The sequence below is a fragment of the Strix aluco genome, chromosome 15 (genome assembly GCF_031877795.1).
Source record: "Strix aluco isolate bStrAlu1 chromosome 15, bStrAlu1.hap1, whole genome shotgun sequence".
Classification (NCBI taxonomy): domain Eukaryota; kingdom Metazoa; phylum Chordata; class Aves; order Strigiformes; family Strigidae; genus Strix; species Strix aluco.
In genome coordinates this window covers 6,251,325-6,277,530 of record NC_133945.1, presented here as the reverse complement: position 1 = coordinate 6,277,530, position 26,206 = coordinate 6,251,325, and the positions used below count along the sequence as shown (strand labels likewise).

The following is a 26,206-nucleotide window of genomic DNA, read 5'->3' as shown; positions in this document are numbered from 1 at the left end:
CGGCAGGGGGCGCTGCGGGGCAGGCGGTACCGGGGACGGGGCGGGGGGTCCCGGTACCCAGGGAGCGGGGGGGGGGGAGGTGGTGGGGGGGGTGTCCCCCCGCTCCTCCCCGCGAGTAGGAAACCCCGGTCCGGGCCCCGCCACCCCCCGCAGGGAGGAGGGGGCGGCCCCGCCGGGCTGCGGGGGTGGGGGGGCGCGGGGCGGAGCGGGGCGGAGCGGGGATCCGGCACGGTCCTGCGGATGCTCCGGTACCGCCGGTTGGAGCGGGGCGAGCTCCGGCCCTGCACCGGTCACCCACAGCCGGCAGCGGGTCCAGGACGGACCTTCCGCCTCCAGCACCGGCTCCTCACCCCCGGCACCGGCACCGGCACCGGCCCTCCTCTCCCGGCACCGACACCGGTCCTTGGATCCTGGCACCGGGACCGGCCGGCCTCCTTCAGCAGCGGCTCTTTTACCCCGGCACAGGGTCTGCTCCTCCCCCGGCACCGGGACTTACCCTGCGGTCACCGTCCCCCCGGCTCCACCACCAGTTCTCCCCCAGCACTGGGACCAGTCCGTCTCCCCGGCAGCACCGGGACCGCTTGTCCTTCTCCCACACCAGGACCGACCCTTCCCCGGCTCACCGGGACCTGGCCCAGGTACCGGCAGCGCTGCCCGCGGTGGGTGATGGAGGTTGGGCAGCTCTTGGGACAAACCGAGGGTTCCCCCCACCCTCCCCACGCACCCCCCGGGGTCCTGGTGGATGGGGTGTGGGCGCAGGCTCAGCAGGGACCACCCGTCCCACCACCCCAGGAGCCAGGGGGTGGCCCGTGGGGACCCTGGGGGGAGACGATGGGGGGGGCTGAGCTGTGTCCCCTCGTGGAGGGGGGCTCCCGGAGAAGGAGGAGGCAGCAGGCCGGCGCCTGGCAAGGTAAGGGCTTTGAAGGTGAACCGCAGGCAGCCGGCTCCTTGGCAGGCTCCAGGAGGGGATGAGCTGCGTGTGGTTTCCTTTTCCTTCCCCCAAAAAACAAGCACCACAAGTCTCTTCTTCCCCCGTTTTCTCTGAGGACCCTTGGCTGAGTTTTCACTCAGTGGGCTCTCATGGAAATCGCACCTTCCTTGGTGCAAGAGCAAAATCACCGGCACCCTTCGGAGAGAAGCCAGGGACTGTCCCGAGGAGCCGGTCCTGCTGCCAGAGCCCTGCGGCCCGCAGCAAAGCCCTCGGAGGGTCCCTGCTCCCCAGCGCCGATGGACGTGTCCATCAGCCAGGAGCTCACCCCAGGGCTGGGCCCGGCATTGAAACCCCCGGCGTGGGGCCAGCGCTGGTGATGCTCCTGCCCGCTGGATGCTGCCGGTTTGAATTAGGTCAGGCTTTCATCTCGGGCAGGCTGAGCTCCCCGCTCCAGCCCCAGGGATTGGGGATTCATGGCAGGCGCCCGGGCAAAAGGGGGAAGGGGTTCTCACTGCAGCACCGTGGGGCGGGGGGAGCCGAGGACGCGCCGTGTCACCGCGTGGAGAACGGGTGACATGCTGTTTTGAAAGCATCTCCCTTATGATCCACTGAGATTATACAAGTGGGGTGTCAGGAAGGGCTCCAGATAGACTCAAGGGCCGTGTACACCTTTGGGGTGCAGATTTTCAGCCAGTGGCAGGAGCCCCACCCGCCGCTGGGACCCTGCACCTCAGCAGCATCGCCCACCCGGACGCCTGCTGCTGGCCAGAATTTAGGGGGTGAAGCAGTGCCTGCGCGAATGAGATAAATGGGTGAAGTGGTTGGGTCCTTCCCCATTACCGCGTCTGGGTGAAACCAGGGCTGAGAGCTCTCCCGAGAGCTGCCAGGGCCGCGCCACGGGGGACACGAAGGTCTCGGGAGGATGGACAGAGGACAGGGATGGCTGAAACGCGGGAGCGAAGCAAAGTCTGTAGCAGAGGCAGGGCTGAGCTCGAGCCCTGGGACAGCACAGGGTGGGGGGGGATCTGGGAGCGGGTCGCTGGGGGACCAGGTGGCTGCTGGGCGCTGAGGCTGGCTGGCTCTGAGCATCCCAGTGGGCACAGCCACCCTGGAGCCGTTCGTGAGGTGCCGAAGCCTGCACGGCTCCTCGGTCCCACAGCAGCATGAAATCTGCTCCAGTATCCACCAGTAAACCCCCTGAGAAGGAGTGATGCGATGTGGAAGTGGGAGCAGAAGATGGAGCTGGCATCTCCCATTGCTCAAAGTTATGTCTTGAGGTTGCAGTGAGACTTTCTTCAAAGCCCCACGCTCCTTAATCACAGGATAATGCAGAGAGCTCTCCAGTTACAGCGCTAATAACCACAGCAATTTGGTTTCTGTAGCGGTATATTGTGGAGATAATTAGATGGGGGATTTCCAGCTCGTTTGGCTGGGTGATGAAAGCCTCTGCGCCCAGGCAGAGCCGTGCCACCGTCCCCGCCAGCAGTGCCAGCCCTTCGCCCCAGCCACCGGCACCTCTAATTAACTGGAGAGGGTTGCTGGAAATTAATTCTTCAATTAGCTCTCCCTGATTTTACAGCAAAAGCAGTGCCCACCTGGGAGCGAGTGGGGCAGACCCCGGCATGGGGAAACTTTCTCTTTCCAGGTGGTTTGTAGGTATTGCACCCTGGGGTGAGCTAACAGTGGGGTGTGCCTGATGTGCCGTTGGTGTTTATGGCTTGGTTGTTTCCAAGAGCAGCGCGAGGGGTCGGCAGTCTTTAGGGATCTTGTGTCCCTGCCCAGCTGGGGCACTCGCAGCTCTCCAGGCTCTGCAGAGATGTCACCTTCCCAGCCAGGTGTCCCAAGCTCCGCTCCCCAAAGGGACATCCCGCACAGCACCGATCCCTTCTGGGTACCACTCGCAGAACCCCGCAAGGCAGGTGCTGTGCGGAGCCTGTGGGGAACGTCCCCTAATCCCCCAGCTGTGCCCACCCAGCCACCCCCAGCGTCTGAAAATACTTGCAAGGACATTCATATTCAATTTCTCCTATAAAGAAGCAAAAATATTCCCCTTACCCTGCACGCCCCCTCGGTCACAGGCTGGGGACGAGCTCTGGGTGGGACGGTGGGTTAGCGCTGGCACTGAGGAGCCAGCTCCAGGGGCACCTCTGGGCTCCCTATTTGCTGTCTGAAGCCTGAGTCAGCAGCAAAGCCTTCCCCGGGGCTGCTCCGGGTGGACCCTCCATCTCAGGGTGCTGGTGGCCCAGCTGTGGCACCCAGCAGGGTCCATCCCCGGCGCTCCCCACCCTCCCGGGCACCCACACTCCCCAAGGGTGGCTGCGTTTCAGCAGCATATCTATAGCCCCCGCTGCACTTGACGTCTCTGCCAGATGAGAACTCCCATACAAACCCAGGCTATTATTATCTCCGTCTTCCACTGTGCTAATGGTCTCTCAGGAAACAGTCTTCTTCATTTTTTTTTTTTTTTTTTTTTTAGCTTTTAAAACCCACGAATACCAGAGCAGTGGTAACAAAAAAGCAGGCACGGCGGAGCGGAGGGCCAAGCCCTTGCCCAGCGCAGGGTCCCCCTAACCCGGCGGGGACAGGGAGCGGTGGCCAAGCAGGACCAGCCAAGGACCAGCCCCGGGGCTTTCTGGTAGGCATGGCCAAGGGCTGGCAAGGGCGGTGGGGATACTGGGGATGGCTGTGGCATGAGGCCACTGAGAAATATGGATGATGAGGGGCTTAAGTGGGCGTTAGGGATGAGGTCCCTTCTCGGGCCCAGCTCTACTGCTCATTTTCTTCTGCTCGCTCACCATTTTGCTGTTTTGGTGCTTTGCCTGGTGCCCCAGACCACTCCGTCTGCCGGGGGGTGCCGGTGGTGCCAGCAGTGCCAGCAGCTCTGCCCACGGGCTGGATGGTGCCAGCCCCACAGCCCGGGTTCCTGCCAGGAGCTGGGTATCACCAGGATAATCACCCACAGATTATTTGGGGTTAACAAGTGGCTCCTGTAAATCAGAAGCAAAGCAAAAGCCACAGAACGTGAGATTATATAAACGGCACTGGCGGCAGCTGCGGCACAGCCTGTAATTAATTTGTGGCAGTGAAGTGCTTTGAAGATCCAGGGCGACGTGGCTGCTGGGTGTGAAGCCGCCCAGGGAGCAGCACCCGCCGGCAGCAGGGTCCTGCTCAGCCCCGGCACCCCTGGTACAGCGGCCCTGCTCCTGCCATGGGGGTGCTGCCAGGGAAAGGGCGGTGGCAGAGCTCGAGCACCCCACGAACCCCCTCCCAAAATCACACAGGGGGAACAGCTCGGGAGCGGGGTTGGCCCCGTTGCTTTGGGAGGAGTGCAGCGATGGAGGGGTCGCAGTGGCTGTTGGGGATGGGACAACACTTTGCCATGGCCAGGAACACCCTCAGGGCTACAGAAACTTGTTAGGAAAACTTCTGTGTCCCTGCAGTAAAAACAGAGATTACCAACCCCCTGCTTCCAGAGCATCCTCACGCTGAACTGAGGCCACGGCTCGAGCTTGCCTCATTTCAGGTTCATGCAATGCGTTAAGCAAAGGCCAAACCACTGTCAGTTAAGCAAAAAGCATTTAGAGGAGTCAGGGAGTCAGAGTCCTGCCCGCTGGCGTTGCATCCCTCCTCACAGCCCCCTGCGCCTCCGCTGGGACCAACGTAATGTCCCGGTGTGGGAAAATCCCCCCTTGTGTTGCTGCAGACCTGGCTCACGGCTCCGGGTTCTCAGAGGCCCCGTTGCTAATGGCCTGGCTGAGGTTTATCCTCATTATAGAAGCGGTTCCCCACACGCTGTCATTGAGTTCATGTGCCTTCTCCATCCCATCCCTGCTGGGAAGCACAGGGAGAGCCACAAGCCGCCTATCCGCTGGCAGCTCTGTGGCCCCACGAGCATCCTGAAATAGGCTGTAAGGCTCCCAGCCCGCGGTGACAGGGACCCCGGGGGCACCTCACTGCTGCTCGGTGACTCACGGCAGTGCCGATGGGGAAGGCAGGACTGCGGCAGGGCCATGCTGTGCCTTGAGGTGGCACCGAGCTGAGCTGCTTCCCCCTGTTCCCTCGGCAGCACGGGCGCTGTCGGCGATGCGAGCGATGGCAGACCAGGCTGCGGCGGCGGCGGATGCCTCTCCAACCCTGGCACCATCCCCGGGCTCGCCTCAGCGCAGGGACACCGATGGCCTAACACCCCATCCCACCGGCACCAGGGAGGACAGCAGCGGCCGGGACGGCTGCGGGCTTGTTTTCACCGTGGATGGGGACACAAAGCCTCCCCCGTCACCCCAGCCGGGGGGGATGCTCCTGGCTGACCTCCCACGGACCCCTCAGCCCCGGCTGAGCCCAGCCAAGTCCCGCACGGCCCCGTCCTCCCCCAGCACCTCCCCATCAGAGAGCCGCGCCGCCCTGCTCCGGCTGCGGGAGGCCAGGCTGGAGGACACCAAGAGGCGGCTGTCGGAGGCCGTGCAGGAGCCCCTCAACCGGCTCAGCCGGCTCATGGCTGAGGAGAGTGGCCCCATACCCCGGGCAAAGGCGGGTGCCGGGGGGCAGGAGACAGGGGGCAGCCCCGGGCAGACAGGGGGCCGCGGGGCCGGGGGACGCCGGGTGCGGGACTGGAGCCCCTGGGAGCCCACCCTGAACTGCCGCTACGAGATCTGCTCCTACGGGGACGTGATCCAGGTGGTGGAGGTGGCACAGCGGGATGTCGAACCCCAGCTGCCACCCCCCGAGGAGCCGCCGCCGGCACGGCCGGGGGGCACGGTGCCGGGCAGAGCTCTCGCCTCCATCGCCCTCCTCGCCTATGGCTACTTCGTCCTGCCGCTGCCGCCCTACGCCGCTGGCCTCTGCCTGGGGCTCCTCTGCGGGCTGGTGCTGGGCTTCCTCGCCGTCCTCCTCCTCGTGCCGAAGCCTCCGCCGGTGACACGGGGACCGCAGGGCTGCCTGCGCCCCAAGCTGCTCCCGGGGGAGCTGCGGGAAACCCACCACCTCCAGGTAGGAGAAGGGTGGCCTGGGATGGGACACGGGGTGGCGGTTGGAGGTGCAGCACCAAGGGGGGGCCGAGCCTGTGGCGGGTGCCGGCTACAGCACAGCAGGAAGCAGCCAGCTCCCTCTCCCCCACCCAGGGCTGGATGAACCAGCTGCATGTCTACGACCCCGAGCTCTTCCACCCCTCGCTCACGCACTCGGTGCTCGCCGTGCTGGATGGGGCCACCCTCAAGCTCTCCTACCCCAAGAGCAACATCCCGCGCCGAGCCACCTTCGAGGAGGAAATCCTCGATGCTGTCTTCATCAGCCACCGCTGCTACGACCTGACTGACGCCAAGGTGAGCCTGGCAGCGCCAAGGAGCCTCCTGTGGGCACCCCCAACACCCCACACCCTGGCCCGGCCTCACCGCCGCTCTCGGTGTTGCAGGTCTTCCTCTGTCCCCCCAGCCTGGCCCGAAAGCGGACATGGAACAAGAAATACCCCATCTGCATCCTCCTCCCTGACCCAGCAGACGTGGAGAGCAGGAGCAGCGAGGAGCATGACGTGGAGCTGCAGAGGGATGAAGGCACAAAGAAGGCACCAGTACCGGGGCAGGACGTCCCAGGGGATTGCAGGGAGAGGTGCCTGTACCTCTTCGGGCGGACGGGGAGGGAGAAGGAGGAGTGGTACCAGCACCTCGTGCGAGCCTCCCGCCAGACACCCAGCAGCAGCCGCAGCGAAGCCAGGGCAGGTGAGAAGCAGCTGCCGTGGCCTCTGCTCCGTGCTGGGACCGATCTGGGGTGGGAGCTGCGCCTGTGCCGGGAGGACAAGCCCTCGGCAGGCAGCAGCGGGCATGGGGGGACATGAAGGATCCCAGAGCATGTGCAGCAGCAGGGAGAGCCTGGAGGATCCCCCTTGCTAGCATAGGGTGGGTGGCAGGTCGCTGTCATCAGGGACGGGCAGTGTGTCACCTCTCATGCCATCCTGACCCGCTTGTGTCCCCAGCCGTGGGACTGGCTCCGCAGAGCAGCGGCAGCAGCAGTGGGGGGAGCGCCGAGGACATCCCCTCCGCTGTCCCACCCAAGGAGCTGGCAGGAAGCATCCGACAGATTTTCTTGGATTACAGCACCTACATGGCCCGATTCGTGCCAGCGCAGGGCGGGGGCAGCCTGGACCGGAGCCCCTCTCATGGAGCACTGGGCAGCCCCACGCCCCCAAAGGTGAGTGGGACAAACCCAGCACTGGGAGTGGGACACGAGCGCTAAGCAGAGGCTGACAGACCCTGCATGGAGCCATTTCCAGTCCTGGGGTTTGTCTTCTCCCTCCCAGCACATGGTGGTTGGAGCAGCCAAGCCGTGGTGCAGGGGAGCCCCTGGCCAGTGGGTCCCACCACTTGGGGCCACCTCGCTCCAGGGGCTTGTGGCTTCTGTCCCTCCGCAGCTCATCGAGGACACAGGTGGGCGCAGCGAGGGGTGCATGGCCTGGATGAACGCGCTGGTGGGGCGCATCTTCTGGGACTTCCTCCGGGAGCGATACTGGGCCGAGCAAGTGTCCAGCAAGATCCAGAAGAAGTTGAGCAAGATCAAGGTGAGAGGCAGGAGCAGCAGAGCACCCGGAGGAGCCCCATCCCCAAGGCCCCACGGCGGGTGCCAGGCTGCGGTGACCATCCCCGTGTGGTTTCCCTCCATCAGCTCCCTTATTTCATGAACGAGCTGACCCTGACAGAGCTGGACATGGGCACATCCATCCCCTCGGTCCTCAGCGCCTCCAACCCCACCATCAATGACCGAGGTGAGCCCTGTAGAGCAGCAGAGACCCCAGGGCTGGCTCCACAGCAACTGTAACCAAGGTGCCAGCCCGCTCCCCGAAGCAGAAAGGTTTCAGCAGGCACATGAGCAGCCCTCAGCTGCTGCGGTGCTGACAGGGGCTCGCCCCGTCCCTCTCCCTGGCAGGGCTCTGGGTGGACATGGAGGTCACCTACAGCGGCTCGTTGCAGATGACGCTGGAGACGAAGATGAACCTCTGCAAGCTGGGGAAGGAGAGCACTGCAGACGAGAGCAGCCCGGCAGAGGCAGGCGGAGAGGGGTAAGGAGACTGTACATGGCTGGGTTTCATCCTCCTCCTCCTCTTGCCTCAGTGAGGTGAGAGGGTGCTGGCCCCAGGGCACCCCCGTGATGCTCCTTGGGGCTCACAGGGCCAGGCCACGGCTGATCCTGCTGGCAGACAGCGATGCGGAGTCTTCCAGCGCCGGCTCCTCCGACGAGGAAGACATCGCCACCGCAGAGCCCACGGGAGCCCCGGGGGAGCGGGTCCCACCGCCTGGCGCCGAGGGGTAAAAGGGGCTGTTGGGGAGATGCTGGGGGACACACGGGGCTATGCCAGCATGGGGGCTCGGGGCCAGTTTCCTCGGGAAGGCACAGACAGGCACATCATGGCAGCCCTTCAGAGGGGACTCCGGTCTCTGCGGGGGGCTGTGGCACACGGCTGGGGGATGCCGAAAGGCAGCACGGCTCTGGATGTCACCCCGCTGCTGAGCTGGGGCTCCCCTCGCTTTAGCCACATCAGCAGCAACAGCACGAGCCGGAAGATCCTGCGCTTTGTGGATAAGATCGCCAAGTCCAAGTACTTCCAGAAAGCCACTGAAAACGAGTTCATCAAAAAGAAGATCGAGGAGGTTTCCAACACACCGCTGCTGCTGACGGTGGAGGTGCAGGAGCTGGCAGGCACCTTGGCCGTGAACATTCCCCCACCACCAACGGACCGTGTCTGGTACCAGCTCTTCTTCCTCCCATGCAGGAACCCACACGCATCCCCCTTCCAGCTCCCCTTGCTCCCTGCGGCTCAGCCAAGGAGCCAGCTCTGGGGCTTTGGGACATGATGCCTTCTGCCTCTTTCCTTTCCCTCGCAGGTACAGCTTCCGAGTCCCACCTCAGCTGGAGCTGAAGGTGCGCCCAAAGCTGGGCGAGCGGGAGGTGACCTTCCTCCACGTCACCGAGTGGATCGAGAAGAAGCTGCAGCATGAATTTCAGGTGCCTTGGTCTGTTAAAGGGCTCAGCAAACCCTGCTGAAGTATGGGCATTGCTGCGGTCGGGGATAGTCAGACCTCAGTTGGGGTCAGGGTTATCTCTACAAAAAGCCAACATCGGGTCTGTCCAGCTTTGGACAGTCAAGAAACACAACCAAAGTAACCAGCTCTAAGGGCTGGTGCCCTGAGCACTTGAGTGCTTGAGGAAAAGCGGTTTCCTCGCAGAATGTGCCCCAAGCAGGGGGGATTAGGAGTGTCAGCAACTCCCAGGCAGGCACCCCCCAGAAGGGCTGAATTCACCCCTCCACTCTGGTTTTAGGATGTTTGGGAGATTTACCATCACAAGGTACCCACTGGTTTGTTTTCAGGCTTGGAGACCTCTGGTCAAAGAGCAGAAATTTCCCCACAGGTATTTAAGTACCCAAATCCCCCCAAATCGCTGCCCATTTGAACGGCTTCAAAGTGCTGGTCCCTGCCCTCCGCCATGATCACCCCTGAAGCCATACAGGTGGGCAGGGCAAGGAAAAACTTCTGCTTGTCCCCACCCTGAGATACCCCGAGCTGGTGACCCTCCAGGGCCAGGCACAGTCAGCTGCTGCTGAGGGGGTGGGAGCCTAAGACCTTCTCTTCACATGAGTCACCGACTCGAGTGTGGCTCCTGCCAAGGCCACTTCGCAGCCGATGTGTCACCAGTCAGGTAGTGGCATTCAAAACCACTTAACGTTACTCTGGATTCCTCTTTTCAGAAAATTTTGGTGATGCCAAACATGGACGATCTCATCATTCCCATCATGCGCTCTGGCCTGGATCCTCAGCCAACCACTGTGGGACTGTCCCGGGACCCCCCAGCCAAGGTGGAGAAGAGGCTCTGAACCGCAGCCCCACGGCCAGGGCAGAGGCACCCACAGAGCTCAGGGACGTCGCTGGGACACGGGGCCAGCCAGGGCCTGGCCACTGACTGCACCCCGGGCTATGCTGGGGCCTCTGAGCTTCTCGGTTCATCTCATCCTCAGCACTTTGGCAGATGAGCCTCCTCCTTAAATACTGCAAGCACACATTCAGAACAGAACCAGACACAGGGCAAGAGGTTTGCTGGAGACCCAAGAACTTCACGCAGCTCCTACCAGGTTCCCAGGACTCCTGGTCAAGGGGGCAGCTCTGAACGGGGCTTTCCACTGTCTGGTTCCCAAAGAGGGTGCAGGACGCCCAGGCCGGTTCTGCACTGAAGGGAGTTGTGGTCACTGCTGATCCAAGACATCACAGCTCCAAGATACATCATACCCTCCCCGCAGGCAGCTGGACTGCAAGGAAAACATGGGTGGGAAATGAGGCCAAAATCTGAATAAATCCATCACTGCCCAGTCTTTACCTAGCAGCCAACTTATTGTACACAAGTTCTCACATCTGTGGAGGATGCTGGCTGGGATTGTGGGGCTTTGTGCAGAGAGAAGTCCACGGGTCATACCTTCAGCTCAGCAAAAGGAGGGCCTGGGTGTGCGAGTGTGAGAGGCAGCAAGGGGAGAGATGGGCAGCGAGACCGGGCAGAGGCAGGTAATGGGGAGGCCCTGTATTCCCAGTAGAAACTGGGGCAGAAGTGCTGGTCCCTGCTCTGTTCTCCTCTGGAAGAGAGGAAGGGGAGTCTTCACCCTGGTTTGGGTGAATGCGGGCAGCGGGAAAAAATTCACTGGGCAAAGGAAAGGGAGGATCCAGAGGACAGAGCAGACAGGTGTCTGTCCCAGTTAGTCCCTGTCCGTATGGGCCAGTCCCAAGCACTACTCATCCTATCCCCACCTGCTGAGGAGCCCTGAGGACACGCTGCTGTGCACAGGCAGCGCTGAACACAGGCAAGACACCCCTCCAGAAGGAAAACGGGCAGCAGGCACGGCTTGAAAGCCCTTTATTGCAAGTGCCCGGTTAGGTAGCCTTGCGTATCTCAGTGCTTACGGCTCTTCCTGCACGCTTGGCTTCCCTTTCACCAAGTGTTTCTTCTGAGGGCCCTGGAAGAGAGCAGAGAGGAGAGGTCTCAGTGTTAGTGGCAGACAAACCTGGCCTACAAAGCTGCAGCTGAGCAGCAGGGAGCAGAAATGCAGCTCTGGCCCCTTTCTGGTCTCTTCTCACAGGTGATTAGTGACAGAACAAGAGGGAATGGCTTTAAACTGCAACAGGGGAGGTTCAGACTGGACATTAGGAAAAAACTTTTCACAGAAAGAGTGGTCAGAGAGTGGAATAGGCTGCCCAGGGAGGGGGTGGAGTCACCATCCCTGGATGTGTTTAAGGGTCATTTAGATGAGCTGTTGGGGGATGTGGTGTAGGGGAGAACTTGTAGAGTAGGGCTGAGGGTTGGACTCGATGATCCCAAGGGTCTTTTCCAGCCTGAATGATTCTGTGATTCTGAGGCTGCTCCACGTGTCTGCTCCCCAGCTGGCAGCTCTGTGCCACCATCCACCAGCCCCCCCTGGGGCTTCCCCAGCCCTGCAGCAATCAGGAGCGGAACATCATTGCCCTCACACAAAGGGTTTGTTTCTCTAGACGGCACAAAAGCAGAGAGAGTGGCAATGAGTGAGCTGCTCTGAGCCAGGTGGGCTGGCCTGCAGTCGGGCGATGTGGAGGGAAGCAGCAGTTGGGCTGAGGAGTGGCACAAAAGCACAGATTCTCATCAGCCAGCTGAGGGCTTTCCACCAGCTAAGAAATGGGGTTGTCCCAGACCAAGTAAGTCCTAAGGGTGGCAGATGGCAAGAATTACTGATGTGCCTCCACTTCCAGCTAAATGTCGTTTTACCACAGCATACATGGGGGAAAAATCTCACCCCACTGTAGAAAATGGGAAAGAAAACAGCTGCAACCAGGTAAAACCACTTCCTGTCACTAAGATCCACGTCACAGCTACTCAGGACTTGCAGTGACAGCAAGAGCAGAACACAGAACAAGCTCCTAACACCGAGATAAAGGAAATCAGCTTAACCTCTAAAGAGCTCTGCAAAGGCACAGCATAGCCAATCCCCCTTCCCAGGGCTAAGGAGGCTTAGCTAGTTTCACATGGGATTTCTAGCTGACAGGCCAGATCCAGACACGGTTTACGTCTGCATGGTATCCAGGCAGTTGTTTCTTTCATTTCTGCTAGCTGAAGGCCTGGCTTACTTAACGCTTCCTCAATTTCACATTCAGAGTTATGCACCAGCCTGGTGTAGGTTGCAAAACTATTCAAGAAACTCCGCTTGTTTTGGATTTTTTTTTTTTTTTTTCCCCTGGATTTAAAAAAATATACCGCTTGGCCTTTTTGAAAGCTTCTTGACAAAAGAATCACAAATTTGTGTCTGAATTTGACCCAGTCTTTTCCTCTTAAGGACATTCAAGTTATAAATCATTTCAAACAAATCAAAGAAGTGCACAATTACGGGTGAAAGGGACCATATGTCCAACGCAGTGCCTGCCAAGTTAACTGCTTGTTTAAAACATCCCGTGGTGAATGGAAACTGCTTGGCCATATGGTAGATTATTTGCTAGTTGGGTTGTCTTGGATCACTCACACAACCATCATGTTCTTCCTTAGCATAATATCTGCTGTGTGAATTGAATTCATGCCTGTCTTTTTATGCAAGACAGTCCCGATCACTCATTTGGCTGTTGTTATATCAAGAAGCAGATGCTTGGTTGGAGTCGATGAGTTGCTTTAGCCCCGGATGCAAGCACGGCCTGGGAGCTGGCGCCGGTGCAGAGAGTAACTCACCATGAAAGCCCGCTTCTCCTGAGCTGTCTGGAAGCAGCCATGGCCAAACTTGGAAGTAGTATCAATGAATTTCAGTTCAATGGCTTCCTGAGCCCGGCGGCTTGTATGCACCAGAAGGGACTGGAAAAGAAGAGTCACAGTGAATCAGGCTTATCGTTCCAGAAAATCCGGACATCTGCTGTGACGGAAGCAGGGCTGGAATATCCTAGGTGCCTCCATGAGACAAATATCTCCACAAATATCTGCCTTCTCAGAGAAACACCCTGGTGCTCAGGTGGCAGGTGATGCCTTGGATTGCAGAGCAGCTCTGAAACGAGCATTCCATTTCCTCCCAATCTGCTTAGGGCCAAGGTTTCCATTTCTGGACCTCACGGCCCTCAAAGGCTGGCAGCTTCTGTCTCCAGCGAGAGCACAGCCGACTGCACACTGCCACAAACCATCTAACTGTGAATGCTCTCCCTGAGCACCGCACTCCCATGCCACAGTCCCTCTGCAACGCAGTGTCCAGACCCGACCACTCTCCCTGCCCAGCATCCGGAGGCAGCAGCATTCTCCACATGGTGAATCTGTTCATGGAGAGCTACAGACCATCCCTCCCCAGCGCTGCCTGCGCTCTCACCTTACGGAGGGTGAGCACACGCTTCTTTGGGCCCACGACGCAGCCTTTCAGCATGAGGAAGTCGTTGTTGACCTCCCCATAGTGAGGAAAGCCACCCTGTGGGGAGAGGCAGAGAGAGGGTTGGCAGGCAGGAGAGCTGGGTGGGAGCAGACACATCCACGGGTGGCATTTTCTAGGGAAGGAGAAGGTAGTGACTGACAGTCCTTCCAGCTAACAAGCTAATAGTTGGACTAGATGATCTTCAAGGTCTTTTCTAACCTAGATGATTCTGTGATTCTGTAACAACGCTCTGCACCCTTCAGGTTGCCTGCTCTGGACCATCAGAGCATGTCAGACACGCAGACTGCATGATCCCAGCTCAGGAGCACCCCGTGAGAGCTGGGGAACCAGCAATCCTGCTTCCTTCCCTGGAGGGTGTGGGTGAACAGAGAGCAGAGCTGGCTAGACTCCCAAGCTAACAGTTTTTCATAAGCAAAAATGAATTTTTTAACCAAGTAACAAATATTTATCTGTTTAATATCAGATTTTTAACGTAATTTATACTTCTTTTTCTTTTTAAACAAAGTCCTCACTTCCTTCCTGCCCAAGTTATCAACTGAAAGTTAAATGTTTGCGTTTACCAGTGAGCCTAAAAAAACACCTCACAGAGATGGTTTTCTAGTCTAAAATATGAGGAAAGGAATAACTGTATTTCTTTCAGTGAATTTCCTTCAAATCATTTCCTATGTAGCTGTCTCCAGCCAAGGAATTACTTCCCTGGCTCAGATTTCTGCAGTCACAGCCCTGTTACCTCCTCAGCCCTTACCAGTGGCGTAATGGTCTTCTCGGTGATATCGTAGTGCGTCGAGGCGTTGTTCTTCACCACTTTGCCATCCTCCACGTGGATCCCACGGCCAACGCGGTAAATCTAGGAACAGAAAGGAAACGGAGATGGCGACTTTCCTGCCCCCTCACTGAGCGATGTCACAGGGACGACGCAGTTTTCACCAAGATGTGTCTCCTGCGATGTGTCCCCCATGAGCAGGGAAAAAAGCACCAGGAAAGACACAGAGAACAGCAGCACTGCAGGTCTCCAGGGAAACATTGGGGAAGCTTGGGGGGAACCGGGGCCACCATGCAAAGGAGGATGGTGACAGCACAGGAGGAAGGCAGGCAGGAAGGTGCAGTGGTGCTCCGAGGGAGCCCGTCTGGGCCATACCTTCTTGTTGAGTTCCGTGCGGTGGTGGTAGCCCTTCTGGCCAGCCCGAGCAATGGAGTAGCCAACCCGGGCGGGGTGCCAGGCTCCGATGCAGGCAACTTTGCGCAAGCCCTTGTGTGTCTTCCTGGGGAGTTTCTTGGTGTGCCAACGGCTCGTCACCCCTGGAAGTGCGACCGGACAGGGCGGTGAGAACAGCGGGGAGATTCAGGGCTGGTATCTGAGTGCTGGGGAGGGGAGAGTCTCATCATTCTCCTGCTGTTCTCCGAAGACACCATGTTGGAAGGAGCCCAAGAGCTGTCACCACCGTGAGAGGCCAGAGCACAGAACTGTTCTCACTTCCCATGGATCCAATCAGACTGTGATATGTTCCCGCTGCGCACATCCACGCACGCACACAGAAACACCCACACCTCCACACACGGGTTTGTGAGAAGTGCGGTGGGTTTACGTACTCACAGTGCCTCTGAGCCTCCTGGGAGGACTCTGGGCACGGCAGACAACACGGCCTTTACTGAGATTAAGGAAACCAAGCGCTGCTACAATGGAACTGCACATCATGGTTGAGGTCCAGAGGCTCTTTGCTACACCCTGTGCAATAAGTTGGTGGGTTCTCAGCATGGCTAACGCTTCCCTCCCCCAACACTACCTTATGGGCAGTGCCGTATGAGAAGGACAGAACCGAGCCCCTGGCAAGGGTCTCCCAGCTCTCTACCTTTCATCCCATGCCCCTTGGTCACGCCAATGACATCAATCATCTCGTTCTGGCTGAAGACATTGTGCACAGAAACCTGCTTCTCCAGCCTCTCACGAACCCAGTCAACCTTCTCAGCCACCGTCCCGCCGTTCAGCTGGATCTCCATCACGTGGGCCTTCTTCTGCCGCAGCGGGAGTAGCTTCATCTGCATTAGACAGTGCATTAGGGCAAAATGTTGCTCCTCACCTCCCAGGCATGAACATGAGGGCAGGGCCAGCACTTCACCACCCATCCTCACCACACTGTCAACCCCTTTCGTAACAGCCAGCGACCTGGGTCAGCATGTCTACATATCTCTTAGACCCAACTCCTTGTCCTTGAGCCCAGCCACCCCATCTCCCAGTGCTCCCATTCCAGGCAGGAGCTGATGCACACCCTCTCTCCAGGGAGGAACGGGCTGGCCTCATCCTACCCCAAGAGTTAAGCACAGTAGTAATAACCATGGTAAATTCCCCAGAGGACCCCATCACCAGAGCACCAAGGCTGAACGCTGCGACCAGCCAGGATGCAGCTCTGTGCTCCGAGCCAGAGTCTCTTTTGCTTGTGCTTCCAGATTGAGCAGTTATTTTGAGATCCCACCAAGAGGTGCCTCTATGCTCTCCCAGTCCCAGCTCCCTGGGCAAAGTCCCTGCCAAATCGCCACGGTGGGACTTTGAGGGTCTGTTCCAGCCACAAGTGAAGCCTTGAGCCAGCTTAGCTCTGCCCTAGACTCCAAAACAGCTGTTAACTCCAGGGATCAGCATGAAAACGGGCCCTGGCAATCAGCATCTGGCAAAACTGCCCGTGGGTTATTTTTGCCCAAAACATTTGACACCAGTTGCTAATTTGAGGTGATCATGGGGCCTAAGGTCCCTTGCTGACACAGGGCTCACCACCTGCTGAGGCTCTGTGCAGTCCGCTCTCCTCCACGGGCCGTGTGGGCTCCCCAGCGTGCCTGAGCCACAGCCCCCATTGAAACCCCCAGCAAGGAGCTCTGCTGAGCCTCCTCAGAGGGACAAGGTTGGTGTCAGGAGGTAGCTGGGAAGGTCAGCCAGCACCTCTCATCACCTGCACACCCTGTCCCACACCCTCTGACCGGTGTCTGCCTGCTCAGCCTCCTCTGACCCCACTAAGACACCCCCATGATCCCAGGCCCTCACCACGCTCCTGAGCTGAGGAAGACCCTGAGCCCCCCTTGCCCACCCCCCCGGGGTGAGGTTCTGACCTGTGTGTGCACAATGACACGAATGACCTTGCAGTACTTTTTCATCGCCGCAAAATCCTTCTCCAGCTGCCTCTTGCCATCCTCATCCTGCCATTTTTTGCAGTACTTGGTGAACGCCTTCTTCTTGCTCTTGTGCCTACAACAAGTGTTTAACATCCAACAGAGCTGAATGGTGCAGTGCTTCTGCACTTTGCTGTGCCCTGAAATAACACGGAGTGGGGGGGGGACAGATCACCTTGCCAGGCACTTCCCCGGAGGTGCAAAGTACCTGTGGATACCTGAACCTCAGCAGACTGTCAGGGTCACCACCCAGGGCTTTGAGGTGGGAAGAGGAAAGTGAATAATGAGCTGTGAAAAGGGCTGGTAATTCAAACCTTTTTGCTTGAGGAATCCAGTTGTCTCCCACTGACTGGCTCAATGCCATCAAAATACAAGCGCAAAATCAGAGCTAAGTGGAGAAAACAGGCTCCAACAGGGATCAGAGGCATGTGGTGGGTGGATCTCAACGGCACTTTTGCAGGAGACACGATTCCTACAGTTATGAAATTCATGTTTCCATTTTCCTCTCTGCTGGTGAGGGATTTGGGGTGTTGATGTTTACAAGGGCCAGGGGTCACATTCTGCATCAATTTTTCCCCTGACAAATCTGATTCTACTCCCTTCATTTGGTGCCTCAGCTCATGTATTACAATTTAACGGCGAGTAGAGGGGCCCGACCTCCACAAAGGAAAACAAACCTGCAGCACGCACTGCCATACGATATTGTGGAGAGAGCTAACTTAGTTCAACTATTAGAATAAATTTACATATGCATATGCTGATTCCCAGCATCAAGCTGTTTGCAGTATCTCTGTGCATGACTAAATAAATACCAGTTTCACTCCAGCTCAGAGCCAGCTGCCAGTAGCTGAGCTGTTTGCAAGGGCTGGGCACCACAGATCGCCTATGGGGAAGATCTACGAGGGAGTCCTCACATGCAGTGACCTTCCCCAGCCACGGAGCCACGTACCAGTTCTTGTAGAAGCGCCGTCGGCACTCATCGCTGATGTGCTCAGCAAAAACAGTCTTGAAATTCCTCAAGCCCTTTGGTGTTTCTATGTACCCCACGACCCCCACCACCACCATCGGCGGGGTCTCAATGATGGTGACGGCCTCCACCTCTTCCCTCTTGGAGATCTCTGCAAGACAGCAAAGGGAAATGACGCTCGGCATTGTCTAGGATCAGGTCATTCCCTGGAGCCGTTCATGGCCCATGAGCAGGTCACACTCTGCTCTCCCAGCCAGCCTCAGCCCTTCTACCTCCCACCTGGGTGGAGGACCATGCAACATTTGATCCCCAGAACAGGTTCGACCCTGTGGCCCAGCACACTTTAACCCATCATCCCCAGGTTGGGGGAAACAGAACATGGGATGGTTCTTGCCCTGGAGTTTGGCTCCAATCCTGTGGGCATCCCAGAAGGCAACGTTATATAAACTTCCCCATCAAGATGCTCCAAGTGCAGGGTTTGTTAGGTAGTTGTGCTGCAGAGTCCTTCTGCCAGCAGGATCCAATAAACCCCCAGTCACCATACTGGTGTGGGGACTTCCCAGGAACCCCCAGACTCAGCTCACGCTGGCTGTGAGGTGGCCTTTGGCCACCCAAGATCTGGACGGCATTATGGGAGATAGACTGGAAGCTACGTGCTCCACCACCCGTCCCCAGGAGCAGCCTTTCCCACCAGCAAGTGTGTTCCCTCATTTCCCTCCCGGATACGGCTCCCCGCTTCCATCAGCCAAGCCTTACTGAGCCCAGGCCTGTGCACCTCCCGCACAGTGTGCGTCATGCCAGCTTTGTAGCCCAGGAAAGCTGTCAGGTGGACTGGTTTGCTGGGATCATCTTTAGGCCATGTCTTCACCTTTCCTCGGTGGCGACGGCTTCTCTTGTGGGGGAGGAAGCCCAGGTGGCCATGCCTGGGAGCAGAGAACTTGCGGTGGGACTGCCAAGATGAAGAACAAAAAAGATTGGCTTCACTTTCAGGTCTTAGAAGACACCAGGGCCCAAGGCACAACGGGAAATCTCCCTTGTAACATCAATGAATGCTGAAGGGATTCTGGGCTCTTCCTCAATTCCAATACGAGAAAAAAAGATAACAGGATGGGATTTTGTTCAAGCTTCCATCACGTGCGTGGAAGAATTTAGTAAGTTTCTAGATAAATGATGGCGATTAAATAAAAAAATGTGAACATGATCTCCCTCCTTCTGCTTGAGGGCTTTGAAGGAGAAATACATTCTTTAATAGGTCTGCCCTTCTGTGATGTTAATTATAACGAGTTATTTTGTATTCTGCAGCACCAAAAGGGCCTGCTCAGAATTCATGGGCTTTGTGTCATTGAGGTAAATAGCACCAAACAAGCACAGCTAACAATCAGAAGAAATGGGAAAGGATGCCCAAAGGAATCAGTAATAAGAACATGTGCAGGTTAAATATGCACCTTGAAAACCAGATTAGAAGAGCTAAATATATAAACCCCAATCGCAAGGTTATGCTGAGCCAGGCAGAGAGAAAGCAACAGTGCTTTAGAGATATGGACAAGTTCTCACACAACTGGCTTCAAGGCAGGGGAACGGGGGGGTCAGCCCAAGCAGCGAAGGGTTAGATCTACCTCCACTACAAGTCCCTCCTTGCTAAGAGCAGTCCCAGCACCTGGCTGTACTTTCCACCAAGCTTATTTTTGAGCCCAAGCAGAGCTATGTTGAGCTCAACCCCGTTTCAGCTGCACTAACATCACCGGTAACCCAGCCCTGCTCACGGTCCCTCTGTACACAATCGAAAGGTAGTGGTGCGGAGCTTTACAAACCATGGGATGTCTTCAGCCCAGGTCAGCAGCAGGAAGAGGCTGTCGGTAAGTGCTTCCCCAGTCTAATACTTAAGATGGTTATCAGTCTGAAGACACAAATTTAGCTTCTAGCTTCACCCGCTGCTATATTCATTTCATACTCAGCCAAGCTGGCAGGTTGGACATAACAGTTGCGGTGTGATAAAGGTCAGTGGCCGCTGTCTCAGTTTACACCTCTCCCTCTTAAACAACTTGAACGTGAACGGCGGCAATTAGGATAGCTTCCTAACGGGGTTCCGCGCACCCAGAGCTGCCAACGCCGGGCACCCCCAACTGGGTGCAGCCAGCTGCTCTGGGTACAGACAGACTGAAAATCCCTCCATCAGCCCAGGTAAGAAAGGTTTTGCGATTCTGACTGGGAAAGAGGTCGAGGCCACAGATGTGGTGGTGAGGGCGGGCTCTGCTGCCGCTCCAGGCCGGGGCCTGAGGCCGCGGTGGCGGGCACGGACTACACCTCCCAGCATGCACCGGGCGCCGCGGAGCATGCGCAGAGCGGCGCCCTCTGACCCCCAGCGTCCCCCGCCGCCGCCGGGGTTGTGTGGGGCGCCGCCATCTTGTCCGCGCCTGCCGCCGGGCCCGCCGCCGCCGCCATGCCGGAGGACAGGGACTGGGAGGCGTACAAGGTGCCCCCGACCCGCACTCCCGTCTCCGAGAAGACCCCGTCGGTGCTCAACCCGGTCAGTTTCATCGAGACCGTCTTCAACTATGTCATCGACGCGCCCGTCACCTTCGTCCGAGGTAACGGTGGGCCGAGCCTTCCCCACTGCCGCAGTCCCGGGGCGGCCGGGCCCCCTCACTAGCGCCGCTCCGCGGTGTGCGACGGTTGCGGGAGTCGGGCCCTGCATGGCACGGGGGACTCGGGGATACGGGCACACAGGGACACGGGGCAAGGACCCGGCCACGGGGGTGGGGATGTGGGACACAACATGGACACTGGGACAGAGATGTGGGACACACGAGGGCACAAGCACAGGGACACAGACAAGAACACAGCATGGACACTGGGACAGACACACAGACAAGGACACAGCTCAGGCAGAGGGACAGACACACTGATGGGCACACAGAGCCAGGGAGGACCAAGCCACACACAAACACAGGGTCTGCTCGCTAGCTGTGGGCTGGGGATGTCTGACCACAGGGCTGTTGCTGCAGAGTGGATTGAGCGCCAGCAGGCCAAGAACAAGTTCTACTATTACCACCAGAAGTTTCGCCGCGTGCCTGACCTGAGCGAGTGTCTGGAGGATGACTACCTCTGCTTCTTTGAGGCCGAAGCACAGTGGAAGAGGGACAGGTATGGCTGTCACTGGGCTGTCCCCAGGTGAGGCCCCAGCAGAGCACACTGCTCTGGTTAGCCAGCCCTGGGAACTGCAGCAGTTGGCTTAAACTCACAGCATTTTTGTGGAGTTTGGGGTGTTGAGGCAGCACCTCCTGCCCACTCCATTACAGAACAGCTGTTTCACAGTCCTGCTGTCCCCCCTGCAGCAGGGTGGCATTAGGACACATCTTCCTGCACTGCCTGGTTCCTGCAGCACTGCTGCAGGACAGACCAGGACCCTGTAAAAACCCAGAGCTGAACTTCCACAAGGTATCATTGCCCCTTTGTTCAGCTTTTCTGTCATCTCTTGGCTGTGCTTGCATTCATCATGGTCTTGCCCACAGGATGGTTGATCAGGAAATCGTGGAGATAATCCGCGAAAGGCTGGGCGCGTGCAAGCAGAGAGAAGGACCCAACCAGTTCCAGAACTGCGCCAAGGAGGCGGAGCAGCTGCTGCAGGTCACCAAAGCCTACCAGGACAGATGTGAGTACTGCAGCATGCAGGGAGAGGGGTTCTTAAGCCACATCCCAGACTTCACGTGGAACAAAGGCTTCTTTTTACCTGCTTAGAGGCACTTTTCAGACATTTACTTTCTTTTTAGATGGTGATCTTGGTGTCCACGGAAATGCAAGAACGTGCCTGATGAAGCAGAAGCACAGGATGATGGAGGAGAGGAAGGCACAAGCAGATGCATCTCAGGAGACCTAAATGGTTAGTCCCTCCCTCCATGGTGCTTGTATCAAATACTGCATGCTGCATCTTTGATGCTGTTGACCTCTACAATAAATGTGCAGCCAGACTCTGCCATACAACCAGAATCTAGACTCAATTCTTTGAAGAGATCTGCAAACACGGAATTCTTCCTTTTCCAGCTCTGAATTCATCTTTGATTTCGAGTTGATTGTTACCATCCTCTGAACCACGGTCAGCCCCCAACTTCCAGCACCCTGGGGTGCCCGCCCTAACTGGGATTTCCCCTCTGGAGCTCTCCCCCACCTCCACATCAACAGAAACAGCCTCTGCCCAGCCCTGGCAGAGAATTCCCTGTTGGGGTAAAGATTACGTGCTGTAGGACAGCACATAATCTTCAGAGCTGGTTCTAGACCCCATTTAGGATTAATACATGATTAACAAGGATCAGTATAATGTAATATACTGTTTCATTCAACAGATGTCTTGGCTCTGGCCCACAGACACGAACCTACTCAAATCCCCAAGCAGAGATTTAGTCCATCTGCCCAATGCATAAACCATCCCAGCAAACCAATCGCAATTTCTTGTTCATTGATCACTTTATTGTCTTGTACAAAACCCACTTAAGTCGTTGCCACAGCAGCTGCCTGGGTTCTCTGCACTGAGACTCTGGTGTGGGTCTTTGCCAGATGATCAGTGAACTCCTGCAAAAAAGAAAAAATATTTATTTTTCTTAAGCCACTATCATAGGGGTCTCAGCGCCGCATCCCCTTCCAAAAAGGTGCCTATTGTGGGGGCAAGGTTAGTTCAGATACAACTTATTTTTACTTGATGTTTCAAAGCTTTCCTTTTCCCATTTCCTTTGTCCACAAAATGCCATTTTCAAATATTACTCAAAACTGCATGCTGAAAAAAAAACCCCACACTCTACCTGGCAGTCAGCTCTGACTGCAACTCTACTCTTCTATTATTAAACTGCAAATTCTTCAGGTTCATCTGAACTTTAAAGCATAAAAAGAATAAGATTTAGGTGACAAATTGCAGAAATATTGTTACCTGGTAAGGAGACTTGGTGAACACAGTCTCTTTCCAGAGGTCAGGGGTCAGGTAACTGTAGGTCTTGGAGATGGCATCAAAGGTGGCTTTAGCTATGGACAAAAGTCAGACACCACACGTCACGGCTACAGAAACCTGCTCGGTAGTACCTGCCCACGCAGCTCCAAAAATGTAGAATTTAGGAAGGAACAGAGAGACCATAGCAGGGTCTCTCTGATGTACACACAAAACTCAAGTTTCTTTCTCTCTCCATTTACGACAATTACACTACTTCAAACAAGTGCAATCGCGCAGATTGGGAGATTTTTTTTTAGTATCTATGCAAGTATAAAGAGACAGTTTCTTGTAATTAACTTTTACAGAACTTCAGGATCATCTACAGCAGGACTAACCTGCATTGTGAGAAGTATCAGCAGAAGTCTTCACTTGTTTGACTACTACAAGCTTTGACGTAATTTTAAAATACTATAGAAAATGGGTATGTTGCGTCCCTGTCGATGACAAAAATGGCAACGTGTGTTGTTAAGGTACAGCACAAAATCCTAGATCTTACCGAAGTTGCCGAGGGTGGCAGTGCAGCCCCTGGCCGAGGTATAACAGTCATCAATACCAGCCATCATCAGCAGCTTCTTGGGGACAGGGGCAGACACAATCCCTGTACCACGGGGGGCTGGGATCAGCCGCACCAGGACAGACCCACAGCGGCCGGTGACCTACACAAAACCAACAGGTTACAGCCCCCGAAACAGCTGCCACGGCACCATCATCCCGACCAGGCCCAGCAAGTCCCTCTCACCTTGCAAGGCACGGTGTGGGGCTTGCCGATCTTGTTCCCCCAATAGCCTCGTCGTACCGGCACGATGGATAATTTAGCCAGAATAATCGCTCCACGAATAGCAGTGGCAACTTCTTTTGAGCATTTAACACCAAGACCAACGTGGCCGTTGTAGTCCCCAATAGCAACAAAAGCCTGAGATTGAAAGAAAAGTTTTCAGTGGCGGCTGCACTGCACAGGAACGCTCTCCAGCAGGGTCTCTCACCAGGGATACCCACAGTCTGGCAAAATCCTTTAACAGCAGTGAACAGTCACAAGTACAAATCAAAACAACACCTGCTGAAACTCACACAGCTCATGGTTCAAGAAGCCTGTTTTCCCCCTTAGAGCTGGTAAAAACCAGCTAAGGTTGAAGAACTGGGATCTGATTCCCTGCTACAGCCTCATACTGCTCAGAAGTCTTGATAATTTCCAAACAGAATTCCCTCTTTATGCCTAAGACTTCTCCCTCCACCACAGCCCCTGAAAAGTCAACATCACTACACAAAGGCAACTGGATTTTGTGCTAGGGCTGTTTCAAATAACTTTGAAACCTCAGTAATATAACAAATGCTTTGTAAGGTACACAAGCTGATCTCCACACCAAAATATTCACTAGCTACTACAGGACAAAAAGGCATTTCAATTAATTCATTAATCTGATACCAAAAAAGCAGCAACCACCACACACAGCTTTCAACATGAGAAAACTAGAGAATACCTTAAACCTGGTGCGCTGACCAGCACGAGTCTGCTTCTGGACAGGCATGATCTTCAGAACTTCATCTTTCAGAGAAGACCCCAGGAAGAAATCAATGATCTCTGACTCCTGCAAGGATCCATAATTTCATCGCAAGGCCACGCTTTTTAAACAAACACAGCACGCAAGTAAGGCTCCTACAATTCAACAATCCTATGCACGTGTACTTTAAGTAACAGGCACTTACATTGAATTTTACATGCATAAACTTATTCTAGCTTACTAAGTAGTCCAACGTCACAAGTTGAAGTTTCTTTTTTTTCCATCACTGAGCAAAACTATTACAGAAACACTTCGCCAACGTGCTGCCATCTCCTCACAAGGCAGAAGTGCAACAGACAAATCCCACCACCCTTCACTGCAAGAGACCGCACCGGTCCTCAGCTTCTGTCGTTTTTAACCCGAGTACTTAACCTGAGCGTCAGCAATTCCTGTGAACTCTGCGGTTCAGATAAAGATTCTGCTGCACATCACTTCAATGTTCACTGAAGTTTACCTTGATTGGAAGTGAGAAGAGGTAGATCTCCTCAAGAGACTTGATCTTCATGTCCTTAACCAGGCGACCAAGCTTAGTGACAGGAATCCACTACAAGAGAAATCCGTGGGAAAGGGTCACCGGCAGCACCCGCTGACAGCACCCCACGGGCACCGGCTCGCCTTCTGCTCCAGCTTTCAGGACGGCAGCTGGCACAGCCCCTCGCTCAGCCGCTCCCGCAGAGCCCAGCTCCGCCGTGGTTCCCGCCACCCGGGACGGTCCCACGCAGCCCCAGGAACCACTTACTTCCTTATCTTCGGCCTTGCCTCCACGAGCCCCACGGCCTCTCCCTCGGCCCCTCCCGCGGCCACGGCCGCGGCCCCGCAGCCCGGTCCCGAAGCCGCCGCGGAAGCCCCCTCGGGCCGCTCCTGCACCTCCCGCAGCACCGGCGTCGTCCGCCATTTGCTAAAGCAGAGAAAGACGCGTTAGCCGGGATACCGTAAGGGCAGGAAAGGGCAGCGCGGCGGCCGATACGGCCCCGATGGGCACGGATGGGCCCAGGCCTCGCCGCCATCCCTCCCTCCGTGCCGCCGCCCTTACGTGCTCTCTCAGCGGAGAAGGCCGCGGTGCCCCGCCGCTCGCTATTTATACCACGCCGAGATCTCGCGAGAGCACCACCGGCGGCGCGGGCCCCGCGCCATGAATGAGGAATACGCTGCCGGGCAGAGCCGCGCCTTCCGCTTACTTATACAGGGTGTGGGGCGGGTAGCGCCGCTGTCCGCTGTGCGCATGCGCCACACTAGCGCATGAGTGTGAGCTCAGTCTCGAGGGGTCGCGCAGGCGCGTAGCGCTCAGTCTGAGGCGAGCGCGGGGAGGTGAGTGTTGTGTCTTTCGCTTTGTGCGCTCCTTAAGTTTGTCCTTTTTTTTTTTTTTTTTTTTTAAAAAAAACCCCACAAGCATGTTGGGGTGTTTTTTCTAGTGCTGGCTGAGCCGCTGTGGGGTGGGGTGCGGAGGGGAGGGCCTCGGTGAGCGGCTTGGGAAGGCGCTTCGCGTTAGTTGCGGGCGCTAGGCGCAGTCTGAAAATCACTTGGGGTCTCTTGTGGCCCCTGGTGAGATAACTGTGCCGACAGTATAGGGAACATTAAGCTTATTGCCCACGGTACGGTGTGGGGAATGAAACCCGTGTTCCCATAGCCCCTGTCCTGAGCAGGTTCCGGGGACTAACGCCTGGTGAGGTACCGGCTCTCCCTCAGAGACATCTTTCCCTCTGCCAGCAGGTGCCGAGCGCGGCCCGGCAGTGCCCGGCCTCCCCGGGTGGACGGATCTACCGGTGCTGCTGGGCCTGGGGCTGATCTGCGCGGGCTGCAGAGCTTGGTCCTGCCTTCCCGAGCCAGAGCTGCCGGCGTACGCACAGCTGGAACGCTTTGAAGAGATTCAGTTATGTATTTTTATATGCAATAAAACACTAATTACTTGAAAGCTCGTTCGTCGAGTCTCTTATTTGCTGTTCCTGTGATCTAAAAATCCCACTTTTTCCCTGTGGATGGGGCCGGGAAGTCGCTTCCTTGAGGTGGGCTGGGAATGCCCCGCTGGAAGACGCTTTGGAGCACTGGGGAGCGGTGCTGGGGCTGCTCCGGGCCCGGCTCCCCCCCGTTCTGGCACGAGGATACCGGGTATTCGCCGCCATTGGGTGGAGCCGCCTCCTGCCCTCACTAAAGATGGCGCTGGTGGCGTCCCCTCCGCAGCGTGGCGCCGTGCGTCACTGGCGTGCGCCGGAAGTGGCGCCCTTCACCC

At 56.8% G+C, this 26,206-nt stretch overlaps 4 protein-coding genes, 1 long non-coding RNA gene and 2 other non-coding genes across 8 annotated transcripts; 4 read left to right on the top strand and 3 right to left on the bottom strand.

Annotated features, from left to right (window-relative positions):
• The first annotated feature begins 544 nt into the window (after positions 1-544).
• LOC141930412 (testis-expressed protein 2-like) lies at positions 545-10,280 on the top strand. 2 transcript variants are annotated; one of them, XM_074841187.1, is made up of 13 exons: positions 545-638; positions 3,408-3,566; positions 4,998-5,917; positions 6,049-6,249; positions 6,339-6,642; positions 6,897-7,111; positions 7,332-7,478; positions 7,583-7,682; positions 7,844-7,976; positions 8,086-8,223; positions 8,448-8,660; positions 8,800-8,920; positions 9,663-10,280. In XM_074841187.1, the coding sequence occupies exons 3-13, from the start codon at positions 5,015-5,017 to the stop codon at positions 9,786-9,788; spliced, it is 2,601 nt and encodes an 866-aa protein (XP_074697288.1). In that variant the 5' UTR covers positions 545-638; positions 3,408-3,566; positions 4,998-5,014; the 3' UTR covers positions 9,789-10,280. The 2 variants fall into 2 exon arrangements, 1 of the variants encoding a protein (XP_074697288.1); XR_012625290.1 differs by lacking the exon at positions 9,663-10,280 and having other exon boundaries at positions 7,888-7,976.
• A 516-nt stretch (positions 10,281-10,796) lies between these two features.
• Positions 10,797-19,359, bottom strand: RPL3L (ribosomal protein L3 like). Its single transcript, XM_074840592.1, has 10 exons — positions 19,257-19,359; positions 18,202-18,394; positions 17,428-17,596; positions 16,419-16,554; positions 15,173-15,359; positions 14,461-14,621; positions 14,068-14,169; positions 13,263-13,358; positions 12,644-12,763; positions 10,797-10,913 (listed from the first exon to the last, which is right to left on the bottom strand). Exons 1-10 carry the CDS (start codon positions 19,257-19,259, stop codon positions 10,857-10,859), a joined length of 1,224 nt encoding a protein of 407 aa, XP_074696693.1. The 5' UTR covers positions 19,260-19,359; the 3' UTR covers positions 10,797-10,856.
• Positions 19,360-19,817: 458 nt separating this feature from the next.
• Positions 19,818-21,432, top strand: NDUFB10 (NADH:ubiquinone oxidoreductase subunit B10). Its single transcript, XM_074840594.1, has 4 exons — positions 19,818-20,033; positions 20,451-20,589; positions 20,958-21,097; positions 21,216-21,432. Exons 1-4 carry the CDS (start codon positions 19,886-19,888, stop codon positions 21,320-21,322), a joined length of 534 nt encoding a protein of 177 aa, XP_074696695.1. The 5' UTR covers positions 19,818-19,885; the 3' UTR covers positions 21,323-21,432.
• A 455-nt stretch (positions 21,433-21,887) lies between these two features.
• Positions 21,888-24,905, bottom strand: RPS2 (ribosomal protein S2). Its single transcript, XM_074840593.1, has 7 exons — positions 24,719-24,905; positions 24,434-24,523; positions 23,899-24,006; positions 23,160-23,333; positions 22,917-23,076; positions 22,364-22,455; positions 21,888-22,011 (listed from the first exon to the last, which is right to left on the bottom strand). The coding sequence occupies exons 1-7, from the start codon at positions 24,872-24,874 to the stop codon at positions 21,931-21,933; spliced, it is 861 nt and encodes a 286-aa protein (XP_074696694.1). The 5' UTR covers positions 24,875-24,905; the 3' UTR covers positions 21,888-21,930.
• Positions 22,531-22,668, bottom strand: LOC141930557 (small nucleolar RNA SNORA64/SNORA10 family). The gene has a single exon (XR_012625340.1). It is a non-coding gene; the product is annotated as a small nucleolar RNA SNORA64/SNORA10 family (small nucleolar RNA).
• On the top strand, positions 24,906-25,891 carry LOC141930162 (uncharacterized). Its single transcript, XR_012625218.1, has 2 exons — positions 24,906-25,287; positions 25,687-25,891. It is a non-coding gene; the product is annotated as an uncharacterized LOC141930162 (long non-coding RNA).
• On the top strand, positions 25,484-25,608 carry LOC141930559 (small nucleolar RNA ACA64). The gene has a single exon (XR_012625342.1). It is a non-coding gene; the product is annotated as a small nucleolar RNA ACA64 (small nucleolar RNA).
• Positions 25,892-26,206: the final 315 nt, after the last annotated feature.

Bases quoted from the DNA above. Each gene is read 5' to 3' on its own strand.
- RPL3L (XM_074840592.1), bottom strand. The intron at 15,360-16,418 runs GTCAGAACCTCA...TGTCTAATGCAG, and splicing joins GTGTCATTGTGCACACACAG to ATGAAGCTACTCCCGCTGCG. The intron at 14,622-15,172 runs GTAGAGAGCTGG...TCGCACTTCCAG, and splicing joins CAAGGGGCATGGGATGAAAG to GGGTGACGAGCCGTTGGCAC.
- RPS2 (XM_074840593.1), bottom strand. From the start codon at position 24,874: ATGGCGGACGACGCCGGTGCTGCGGGAGGTGCAGGAGCGGCCCGAGGG. The intron at 23,334-23,898 runs GTATTCTCTAGT...TTTCAATCTCAG, and splicing joins GTCAGCGCACCAGGTTTAAG to GCTTTTGTTGCTATTGGGGA. The intron at 22,012-22,363 runs GTAACAATATTT...TCTTTTTTGCAG, and splicing joins TCACCAAGTCTCCTTACCAG to GAGTTCACTGATCATCTGGC.
- NDUFB10 (XM_074840594.1), top strand. From the start codon at position 19,886: ATGCCGGAGGACAGGGACTGGGAGGCGTACAAGGTGCCCCCGACCCGC. The intron at 20,034-20,450 runs GTAACGGTGGGC...CTGTTGCTGCAG, and splicing joins GCCCGTCACCTTCGTCCGAG to AGTGGATTGAGCGCCAGCAG. The intron at 20,590-20,957 runs GTATGGCTGTCA...TCTTGCCCACAG, and splicing joins GCACAGTGGAAGAGGGACAG to GATGGTTGATCAGGAAATCG.
- LOC141930412 (XM_074841187.1), top strand. From the start codon at position 5,015: ATGCGAGCGATGGCAGACCAGGCTGCGGCGGCGGCGGATGCCTCTCCA. The intron at 7,112-7,331 runs GTGAGTGGGACA...GTCCCTCCGCAG, and splicing joins GCAGCCCCACGCCCCCAAAG to CTCATCGAGGACACAGGTGG. The intron at 8,224-8,447 runs GTAAAAGGGGCT...CCCTCGCTTTAG, and splicing joins CCACCGCCTGGCGCCGAGGG to CCACATCAGCAGCAACAGCA.